General features: G+C 31.9%; 2 protein-coding genes across 4 annotated transcripts; one reads left to right on the top strand and one right to left on the bottom strand.

The window, feature by feature from the left end:
* Positions 1 to 3803: 3803 nt before the first annotated feature.
* LOC112512437 (40S ribosomal protein S24-1) lies at positions 3804 to 6253 on the bottom strand. Of its 2 annotated transcripts, none has more exons than XM_025118398.1 (6): positions 6167 to 6253; positions 5583 to 5662; positions 5442 to 5483; positions 4885 to 5055; positions 4288 to 4374; positions 3804 to 4048 (listed from the first exon to the last, which is right to left on the bottom strand). In XM_025118398.1, exons 2-6 carry the CDS (start codon positions 5655 to 5657, stop codon positions 4013 to 4015), a joined length of 411 nt encoding a protein of 136 aa, XP_024974166.1. In that variant the 5' UTR covers positions 5658 to 5662; positions 6167 to 6253; the 3' UTR covers positions 3804 to 4012. The 2 variants fall into 2 exon arrangements, with proteins under 2 accessions (XP_024974166.1, XP_024974167.1); XM_025118399.1 differs by having other exon boundaries at positions 5583 to 5665; positions 6167 to 6238.
* Positions 6254 to 8895: 2642 nt separating this feature from the next.
* LOC112511968 (NF-kappa-B-activating protein) lies at positions 8896 to 10773 on the top strand. 2 transcript variants are annotated; one of them, XM_025117726.1, is made up of 2 exons: positions 8896 to 9035; positions 9303 to 10773. In XM_025117726.1, the coding sequence occupies exons 1-2, from the start codon at positions 8896 to 8898 to the stop codon at positions 10546 to 10548; spliced, it is 1386 nt and encodes a 461-aa protein (XP_024973494.1). In that variant the 3' UTR covers positions 10549 to 10773. The 2 variants fall into 2 exon arrangements, with proteins under 2 accessions (XP_024973494.1, XP_024973493.1); XM_025117725.1 differs by having other exon boundaries at positions 8896 to 10773.
* Positions 10774 to 11110: the final 337 nt, after the last annotated feature.

The following is an 11110-nucleotide window of genomic DNA, read 5'->3' as shown; positions in this document are numbered from 1 at the left end:
AATAAATAAAATATTTAAAAATATTATATTAAATTTTAACAAATTTTCTATTTTGATGGTTTAGTCATTAATTATATTATTAAAATATTAAATATTTTTAATAATATCTTCAATAGGTTCTTTAAAATAGAGAAAATGAGACTTTTGTTCTCTATTTTGCTKTAACAGATTCTCTATATTTTRTTTAAAATAAATAAAATTTGATAAAATTCCAAGTTTAGAAAAAGGGAGACTAATGAGATTGAATCGTTATTATTTTATATAAAATTCTTTTTGAAAASTGTATTGAAATGATAAATTATCRAATATTTTAATAATACAATGAATGTTGAAATTTCTAAAAWGAAAAATATGTTGAAATTATATATAAATTTTTAGAGACTTTAACTTTTCTTTCTCTATTTCAGATAGATTATAGAAAATCTGTTGAAGATGCTCTATCATTCCAACAAAACTTCTATTTTCGAGCTTTCATATTGAGTATATAATTAAAATATTTAATATATTTATTGTTTAATATCCAACAAATTTACTATTTTGGAATCTTCAACATCAGTTATATTATTACAGTATTTAATATATATACAAAATTTTAATTAAATTTATATAGAAATGATAATACATTTAATTTTATTGGTGAAAATAATAAAAAACAAAATCTTTTTTTTTTCAATATTTAATTTTAACGAGTTATTTAAATTATTATCTCTCTCATACTTTCACTATTTCGGGAAAAAAAATATGTTGGAAAAAAAAGTAGCATATAAACCTTTTAAAATCGTCATTTTMTCCAAAATTGGAGTTTTTGTTGGAGATTATTTAATAATACAATTATAATTTAATTAGTTTAAAAAGTAACCATTATAAATTACTAAAATCATGTGCTTTTTTATGTAATTTACTACATAAAAATGTACTAATTTTATTTTATTTTTTTAAATTATATATTGATGATAATCGATACTCCAGATTTAATTTTTCTGATGTTGACGTCATTTTATTTAGGAAAATGTGAAATCAACAATGATAATCTTGTATGCGTGTCGGTTATATAATCGTAAAAAGTAGTATCGACGTATAAATGTTTTGTGAGTTCTCATCCAAACCCATATAAGAATACTAAAATGATACTTGCATCATGCAACGAGATACATCTTGTTTTAATGTTTTATTTTATTTATTTTTATCTTAGTCAATATTATAATACAGATTTATTTGGTTTTAAGAAAGTGATAAATTTTTTATTTTTGAATAAAATATAAATATGAATAAATCATAAAAAACTGGTTGATATTAGTACAGACTAACTATTTTTTTTTTTTTGTATATTTCCTTAATTCATTTTTTTATTTTTGGTTTAATGATATAATTTTTTATAAAGATAATAATTAAGTATTTTGTTAGAACTCAATAATCATTCTAATTATATTTAATATTTATTATATTTAAAATAAGATGTTTATTCTCTATTTGATTATGTCTATCTGCAGGTTAGTTACAAAAATTCGAACATGAAGCTTTAATAAGTGTATTTACGCATAATTTACTTGTAATCTTGAATTTTAAGTAATATGTATCAATAAATAATACTTATTACATAAAAATGATTTTTAAAAGGTTTTTTCAAATGCTTTATAATATAATATAAATTAAATATACAAAAGCATCTTAAATTAAATTAAGGAGAGGGATTACTAACATAATATTTATGTAATTTAATAATATTTATTTTTCACAAATTAAGAATATGGAGATTTTAGGGAACTTTTTTTCCAATAAATTTTTTAAAATATAAAAAGAATATAAAAAACTTCAATTTGAAGAATATTTTAAATTTAATGTTAGGAAAGAGAAACCTTTTTAATTGTTTAGAGTTAATTACAAATCTGGTCCCTGTGGTTTACATTAATTCACAAGTAAAGTCCCTAAAAATTTTATAGAATGTTCTTATAGTTTTTTTTTTTATAATGAATATGGTTCTCCCTCTACCAGATTCAGTCCTTCAAATTATTTTCATTTTATAACATATTTAATCCCTTAAATTAATGTACATTATTCTAACAAATTTGGTCCCTCAAACTATTTTTTATTGTTATAACAAATTTTGTCCCCTCCTCGACTTTCATTTTTAGGAATTGGTCCATCCATTTAATCAATAAAATTTGATGGGCACAAACATATATTTTCGAAACATGTAAGCATTAAGTAAATGTCATCGTCAAGAATATGCATGCAATTAAATCATATTGACATATCAAATATCGCGTATTATGTGGGTCAACATCGTAGGAAACATCATGATACATGTACTATCTCAAATTACTCGACTCGGTACAAAGGTACTTCACAACATATACCGATTGAAACATCGTCAATAAAATCGAATCTCCAAGTACAGAGGTATACCTCACGATACATATCCGGATAACATCTATCGACAAGGTACTGAGGTACTTCGCAATATTATCGGTTAAAACATCATTGCAGTTTCCCGCCATCTTTACTGACCCAATTATACAAAAAAAATCATGCTTTTCAAATACTTTATTCATGCTAGCACTTGCACAAAACATCGTAAATAAATAAATCATTCGTAAACCATCTTCTCATATAAACATATATTCGCAACTTTGAAAAAAGTAGTTTATAAATTAATCACGTTTGAGAAAACTTATCTAATAGACTACTTGACAAATGTAAAAAAGTACATATTATTTAGTTATTTAATTCCAACATTTTATAATAAAATTAAAACAAAATCATTAATAAATTTATATTGTCATATTAAAATCAATGTTATAATATTCAAAATTAAGAATCTATTGGAGTTAAATGTGTTTTGTTTTAGAGATCTTGAAATTTCATTTCCCATTTTGGAGAATTAGTTAAAGCATCTCCAATGCAAAGTTTTTATAAATAGATAGTGAAATGGCTAGTAGAAACTACCGTTATGAAGAATTCTTATAAAAAAAATCACCCTCTTGAGTTTTTTTGCAAGCACTTTGGTTCTTATCATGAACTTTGTTTGAAATGACAATTTCATACTTCTTTTATACATTTTACTGACTTTATAATTATTAATAGAAATAGTCATTTTTAAGGACCAAAACGAATCTCTTAGGGACCGTTTACCAAATGCTTACTTGGGTAAGCATTTACCAAATTATATTATCTTACCGAATGAATATGATAAKAACCAAAAATCTTACCCGGTAAGTAAAAGCAATGACTCTTACCATAGTTAGCTCTTACCGGGTAAATTGTTGCATAGAAAGTCGTTTTTGTTAAATAAAAAATCTTATCCAATAAGTAATAATAGTATTGAATTTTATGGATAAGTGYTTATCGCGCAAGTGTTTGGYAAACAACCCCTTAGTCATTCCTCCCCGTGAATTTCCAAAAAGTCACTACTATCTCTACAAGTGGCAACGCCTAAGCTTACGGTGGGTCAAAATATAAAAACCTAAAAAGAAGTTTTTGAACATACTCTACAAATACATGGACCAAACTTGTAAATTAGTCCAAGTACTTTTGCAAGAGAAGCAAGGCCCAAATACAGATTCAGAAATTGCATCCTTAACTCTTAAAACCCCCATGGAAGATTCTCTTAAATACATGCATGTATCAATGAAATATTTTAATTATATATATATATATATATATATCTCTCAAACTTATGTCAAATAAAAACTCAAATGTCATGTTGATTCGAGCAAAAATGTGCAAAAACTACAAATGCAATGTTTTTTTTTCACAATTATTGTAGAAAAAAACATTTTTAAAGAAAAAAGGTTRGTTTATAAGGAAAATTGAAACAGATTTGCATACCCTCAAGATATATAACCATCACAATAAGACCAAAATGGAGTTCAAAGATGAGACTACGAACAACATTCTCCTGATAGCACAAAAATTCGACACATACAATTTCATCTTAATTTCAAGAAATATATAAGGTTCAAAATTACCAAAAGGGCCTTCAAAATAACCACAACAAAATTCCTCAAGCTTCTCACTTCTTCTTCTTGGCAGCATCCCCAGCCTTTGTCTGCATACACGAATTCCAAACAATCACATAAAACGAAATCCAAGTTCACGGACAAAGTCATGTGAAATTACAAAAAGAGTCCCTGACGGTCCTTGTAATTTCCAAAAGGTAGAAACGTAAAACCAGAGTTTCCACAAGCGCCGGGGACGTTTTTGTAATTTATTCTACTTGCGTGAAATCCAAGCTCAGAAACAAGATCATGTGAATTTTTTTAAAGATGTTAATAGCAAAATATTTACCTTCTTTACTCCCCGGATCTTCTTTGATCTGTTCTTCCTTTCCTTCATCTGCTTCCTTGACTTCTCAATCTTGGTATCCAATCCATTCTGGAAAACACAAAATGAAAAATAAAAAAATCATTTTTTCTTTGATCTGGAGGAAGCTTTTCTGCATTTTTCTCATTTCAATCGAGAATTTAGTCATGTTCAGTATCTTCTACAAAGGCATTATTGTAAATCAATCCCTATATCCAATTGCAAACCCCGAGTTTAAAAGTTTAGATCTTGAATAAGATATTGTGCGTGTAAATGCAGAATGGAGTGATTCTTTGGTGCCCAAATTATAAAAAAACTCAACTCCATGTTAGAGAAATAATTGGGTGTCCGGGCCCAACTCAAAGTCAAACAGCTAGACAAACCTCTAGTGTCCCTCGAAAGGCTCAAACGGTTGACAACTAGCCAGCAAACCCAAATTTTAAACTACCACAAGGGTTCTGAATTATTTAGCATTAAAAGTAGAAACGATACAAATGAAGTTTGATTCTATATTAAGTAGCATTCTTCGTTGAATGCATCCACATAATAATGTCATCTAACGGATTTAGGTTAGAGATTTACCCTRACAAGTCTGTATTTTGGCTCATACTTCTTTGCATTCTCAACAGAATCATAGATCAAACCAAAACCAGTTGATTTCCCCCCACCAAAATGAGTCCTGAACTTGAATACGAAGATGGAATTTGGATCTTTCACGTCGTAGATCCTTCCTAATTTCTCTTTCAATTCAGCCTTCAACAAAAGTAAAAAAACAAAAAAGGATGCTTTTTTCAGTTATATAATCAGACATGGTATATCATATAAAACAGCTCAAATATTACAAGACAAACTCTGCTATTTTGATTCAGGTAGATGCAACACTAAAGAAAAGAATCAGTAACAAAGATGTTCCAACTRAAATAATGCAGAAATATACACGAAATGGAACTTTATGGTCCACAAGAACATAAAAGTTTCAATTGGAATGAAATGATTGGTTTATGTAACACTGAGTTTCTATGAAATTCTGAAGTTACCAGCAACGTAATCCACCTTATAGCATACTTCTACATTAAACTACAGACTTATATGGGTGATAAGTCCAGATAGAGTTGCATATTAATTAGCAAGTGTCAAACCTTGGAGACATTTGGCCTTCCAGGATGGAGCACATCAATTACCTGCATCAACAAACACAATGTGTGTGAAAAGAAGTTAAACTTCAAATAAACTATTAACATTACTACAGATTAAAAGTTGCAGTTGTGCAAAGAACTCACAAATTGCTTCCTGGAAAGAAGCCTATTTGTCATGAACTTCCTTGTACGGATAGTCACTGCYTTGGTGTCCGCCATTTTCACTGCTGAATACAAATTAATCCAATGAAAAGTGAAATCCTCAAAACTAGTCATCAATTTCATCAAATATAGAAAACATATCTAAATCAAATATTTAGCCTAATCAGAGTTTTAAACCCGAAAAAGGCCTTGAATCAGAAACGAAATGCAATGTTTCTCTTTCGTGTAGATAATACAGAACCGCAATTCATTGATAATAAATTCATAATGCCTAAATATACATGATTTTAACCTGTATAATTGAATCGATAGGTTACATATCAGAATGTACATTCCCCTATCTCCAAATAAAAGTTCAAATTTTACTCAAACAAAAAAACGAAAAACAAACGTCATACAAGTTGGTCATATAGTTGCAGGATTAGAACAGATGCGTTCAACAGATCATACCACCGTGAATCTTACTAATTTGTGTAAAACAAGTGTTTTTGGAGTGGAACGAAGCAAAGGTAGACAATTGATAGTCCTAGCTATGAAATTAGGGTTGAATATATAAAGAATCAGACCTGAGAATGTCAACTCCGATGACTGCGACGGCGGCTCTACCTCTTCCTTTTTGCTGAGTCGTCGGCTGGGGCAAAGAGGAAAACCCTACCGGCGGTTTATGAACGTATTAGTAGTAAGAGAACACATATGGGCTTGGGTTAACACATTCGAATTGGGCTTTTAACAGGGCCCATTATGTTTAAAATAATTTGAGTACACTATTTTAGTCCCTATGGATTGTAAAAATTATGACTTTTGTCCCTGTGATTTTGAAATTGTGTTTTTCGCCCCTAAATCTGACGATGTTATCAAACGACCGTTAAAACCATTCACATCCCCCTCACGTGAGGGGTATGTGTGTCCTTTTAGTTTTAACAAATTTCTTTACCGTATTGCTTTTTTCTAATTATTATTTTTTCTATTCTTAAATGTTCATCGTCTCTATCCACGTCTTCATCTTCTTCAAAGAAAAAACAAATCTAAATTCAAACCTAAATCAAGTAGAGAGGTACGCTGCTGGGATGTGGAGGAGTGTACGGATCTAGGCCAAACGTTCAAGGAGATAGAGGCATATGAGGCAAGGACTGATTTTGGCAAGTACCTCTCCATTCTCTGCTCTTTCTGAAAGCCACTCGTCAGAGTCGGTGACTGCATTTGCACCCCTTCCCTATAGCTTGTGAGTCTATGAATCCATCTACATATCTAAAGTGAACCTGGTTGACCTCATATTTGAAAAAACTAAAAGGTTATTCATYTTCATGATTGAAAATGAACCATAAAACAAATCAATACTCTTATTGATGTTGTTCATTGTTGATTTGGATTTGGCTCAGGGACAAACACATGATATTTTTTGCAAATGGTAACATTATTTTACTATAATAAACAAATAGGGGGATATTTTTTAAATGATGACACATTTGACTAAGAAAATGATACTAACAATATTATAACTTGGGTCTGGGATGGAAGAAAAATCTTGGAAACCAACTTTACCAAATAAAATTTGTTCTCATTGTAGTTTCAAAATATATACAGTGACACACAACAAYTAATACGGTGATCTTCTTCATGACTCTTTTTTTTACACTACAACGAATGAACAATGCGGTGGCATGGGTCACCATATGTCTAAATTGGGTCTACATGTGATTTAGATTTAATGTTTGTTGGAGTTAACTTTTGGTTTTATTTTTAAGAAATTATAGATGAATTGTTTCAAGCTAACAAAAACTTGAAAAGGACGCATTTATGGGGGGTTTAACGGTCCTTGACAACGTTGTCAGCTTAAGGGACGAAAAAGGTARTAAAATTAAAACCATAGGGACAAAAAATATAATTTAAAAATCACAGGGATGAAAGTAGGAATATTTGATAAACCGCAGGGACGTAAATAATAATATGTTTAGGGTGCGTTTGGTAGACAGACAAGACATGACGGGACATAACAGGACAGAACATGATAGAACAGGACAGAACATGATAGAACATGACAGGATAGTTGTTAAGCGTTTGGTAAGACATAATAGGACTGGACATGATTGGTTAAAATGACCAAATTACCCCCAATGAGATGTTTAGTGTTTTTTTCCCACTAAATAATCAATATAAATGTTAACAAATACAATGTGCAAAGTATAACTTACATCAAACCACTACTACTTTCAAAAAATACATGATTTCATAATCAACTAATGATATACGAGAAAGGTAAATATAATATAAGCATGAAGAATTCATTATCGAARCAAATCTATATGCATTCCATACTAAGAATAAAACATTACTAMCAACAAGCGTATAATCAATTAAAATGGATTAAATATCAAATAGTAAATAAAATTTAAGCATCAAGAAAACAATTTGGCTAGTGATCCTATATAGTATCATCACATTCACAAAACTTGGTTTTCAGAAAACAAAAGAATTCACCTATCACCTGTACAATCACTCATGTAAGATCAAAATCGAATATTTACTACCCTGATCAAGAGAAAACATACAAAACTCATAAAAAATAACAAATTGCAGGCGTGAACCTTACGCAATACGTTTGACGGTGATAAAATCAATAAAACAATTTATGTAATTTATTAAATTATAATAGAATAATTATTTTTTATAACAAAATATATCATTTGAAGTTTTCGTCAAAACAATTAAAATGACACAAAATAAAAAGTTTATATGGTTTTCTATTTTTATTTTTATCTTTTTCTACATTATTCTTTATTATTAATATATAATAAATTAATAAAAATATAGAAACCGTATAAAAATAATATTTTGAGAACAGTAAAATGAAAGTTTAAGAAACATAAAATATAATAGATAAATTTTAAAGGATGAATAAAATGTAAAAGAGAGATCTATTTGATGTTTTAGAAGAGAATTAAGTTTCATTTTGAGGTTATATTGGTAAAATATAAGTCTGTTCCACTTTATTCCACCCTGTTCCATGGGGTAGGGGTGGAACAAGCCTGTTTCACTTTGTTTCATTTTGTTTCTGTCTGTTCCACATAAAATTTCATGCCAAATATGGAACAGGGATCCCTGTCATGTTTTGTCTTGTCCCTGTCCAGTGTACCAAACGCACCCTTAATAATTAGAGTAGAAGCACTACAATTGATACTCAAAGAAACCTCAGGGGGTTTAATAGAATTTTAGCCGAACCGAAGCCGTAGGGTTCAATTGGAATCTCTTCAAAACGTTTCGCCATATTGCGTTTTCTTTCATCCACTGCTTTCTGATGGGTTACACAGCTTCCACCGTTGAAGTCCGCCAAGATCGGCATCGCAGCCACCGAGACAACCGCAGCTACCCACCGGAACCTGGTTCGCCAAGTGACCGTCGGAATCGCAGTTCCCGCCGTAGTCCTGACTATTCAAGGTACGATGACGATTCCAATCGATCGCGTAATCGTCGTTCCCCCAATTTTTCTAAATCGAGGAATCGTAATCGCAGTGCTAGCCGTAGTCGTAGTCGYAGTCCGGACTATAGTAGATACGATAATCCAAATGGCTATCGCCGTGATCATCGCTCCCCTGATTATTCTAGATCTAGAAGGAACCCTAGCCCTAGAGTCGAACCTATAAATTCGAATAGGAAATCGACCTATGGTGACCAAAACAGACAGTATCTTGACCGTGATTACAGGAACGGGAATGGGAACGGCAACGGACCGGAGTCTGATTCCGATGAAGAGCTAAAAGGTGCGAGTTATGAAGATTACCGGAGGCTAAAACGTCAAAAATTAAGGAAGATGCTGAAGAATTGTATATGGAATGTAACACCTAGTCCTCCAAGGGGTGATGGCGAACTCGACGAGCTTGAACTGGAGGAAATTGCAGAGAAGGATGTCGAAGAAGACAGAGAGAAGTACAAGGATACAAAGTTTGAATTGGATTCAAAGACGAAGGGGGGTTCGTCTGAATCTGAGTCTGACTCTGATTCAGAATCAGATAACTCGTTATCTGATTCAGATGATTCCAGATCTAGGAGGGGGAAGAAGAGTAAGAGTTCGAGTTCTAGGCGTAGGCGTAGAAACAGGAAATCTGTATCTGTGAGTGAGAGTGAATCAGACGATTCCACTGACAATTCTGAAGAGGAAGATCGGAGGAAAAAGAAAAAGATGAAGAGRAGATCCACCAAACGAAAGAGTAGCAGTAGCAGAAATTCTAAGAGGAAAAGAAGAAGCAAATCAAGAAAAAGTAAAGATAGWGATTCTGAAGGAAGCAGTGACAGCAATGAACGCGAGGAACCGTTGAAGCTCAAAAGGAGTCGTAGTTCTTCCTCACAACCCAAATCAAGCAAGAAAAGGAGTGAAAATGGCAGCCAGAATTCAGCATCAGATGAGAATTCAGATCCTGAAAATGATATAAACAAACCCAAGGTGGATGATGCAGAGAAGACAGAGGTAGACAGTGAGTTGCTTATGTTCAAAGAGATGATCGAGTCACGAAAGAAGCCTGCTTTGGATGATGAACCAGAGGTAGGGCCGATGCCATTGCCAAGAGCTGAAGGGCATATTAGCTATGGAGGTGCACTCAGGCCTGGTGAAGGTGATGCCATTGCGCAGTATGTTCAGCAAGGAAAGCGTATCCCTCGAAGAGGAGAAGTTGGTCTTTCGGCTGAGGAGATTAGCAAGTTTGAGGATCTTGGCTATGTTATGAGCGGTAGTAGGCATCAAAGGATGAATGCCATTCGTATCAGGAAAGAAAACCAAGTTTATAGTGCTGAGGATAAGCGGGCTCTAGCCATGTTTAACTATGAGGAAAAGGCAAAGCGAGAACAGAAAGTTATGGCTGATTTGCAACGATTAGTGCAACGTCACATTGGAGAAGAAACTGGCCCTTCTCATGATCCTTTTGGTGGAAGAGCAACAGAGGATCCCGATGCTTAATTACAGAGTATGATGTCTTCCCTCTTGGCTTATTTTGTTTGTTCTGCTGTTTTTTACGCCATAAGATGTTCTGAAGCATTTGCCTGAATTTGAATCTGGGAGTGTGCAATGCAATTTCACCATATCACTTGTTCTAAACGTTGGATCATGCAATTTTGTTCATCTTTTTGCTGTTTTCTTTATGCAATTATGTGGAACTGAATTGATGGAGCATTCTTTTCTGCATGTCTTTACTTGCCTGTGTCAATAACTTGTCTTTCTATWTGGAATTTGCAACCTTTGAGTTGTATAGCAATCATTACTTGATTCTCTGTTCTGGGTGGGCACTAGATGTAAACATATATATACACTACCATAGTACCATGTATGCATTAAGGGTTTGAAACAGAGGGAGCAAACTGTAATGTAAACCATTATGCATTGTGCCTACATCTGGCTCATGAAAAGTTTTTTACTTTGGCATTTTTTAAGTTTTTWGCACATCTATTTTATTTACCAAAATGTTTTTTTGAGCAAATGCATCAAACTGAAACAATTCTATTTGGTTTGACAAAGATTTTTT

The sequence above is a fragment of the Cynara cardunculus genome, assembly GCF_001531365.2.
Source record: "Cynara cardunculus var. scolymus isolate 2C chromosome LG 5, CcrdV1, whole genome shotgun sequence".
Lineage (NCBI taxonomy): Eukaryota > Viridiplantae > Streptophyta > Magnoliopsida > Asterales > Asteraceae > Cynara > Cynara cardunculus.
The sequence above is the reverse complement of the archived record's forward strand: the minus strand, read 5'-3'. Positions and strand labels throughout refer to the sequence as shown.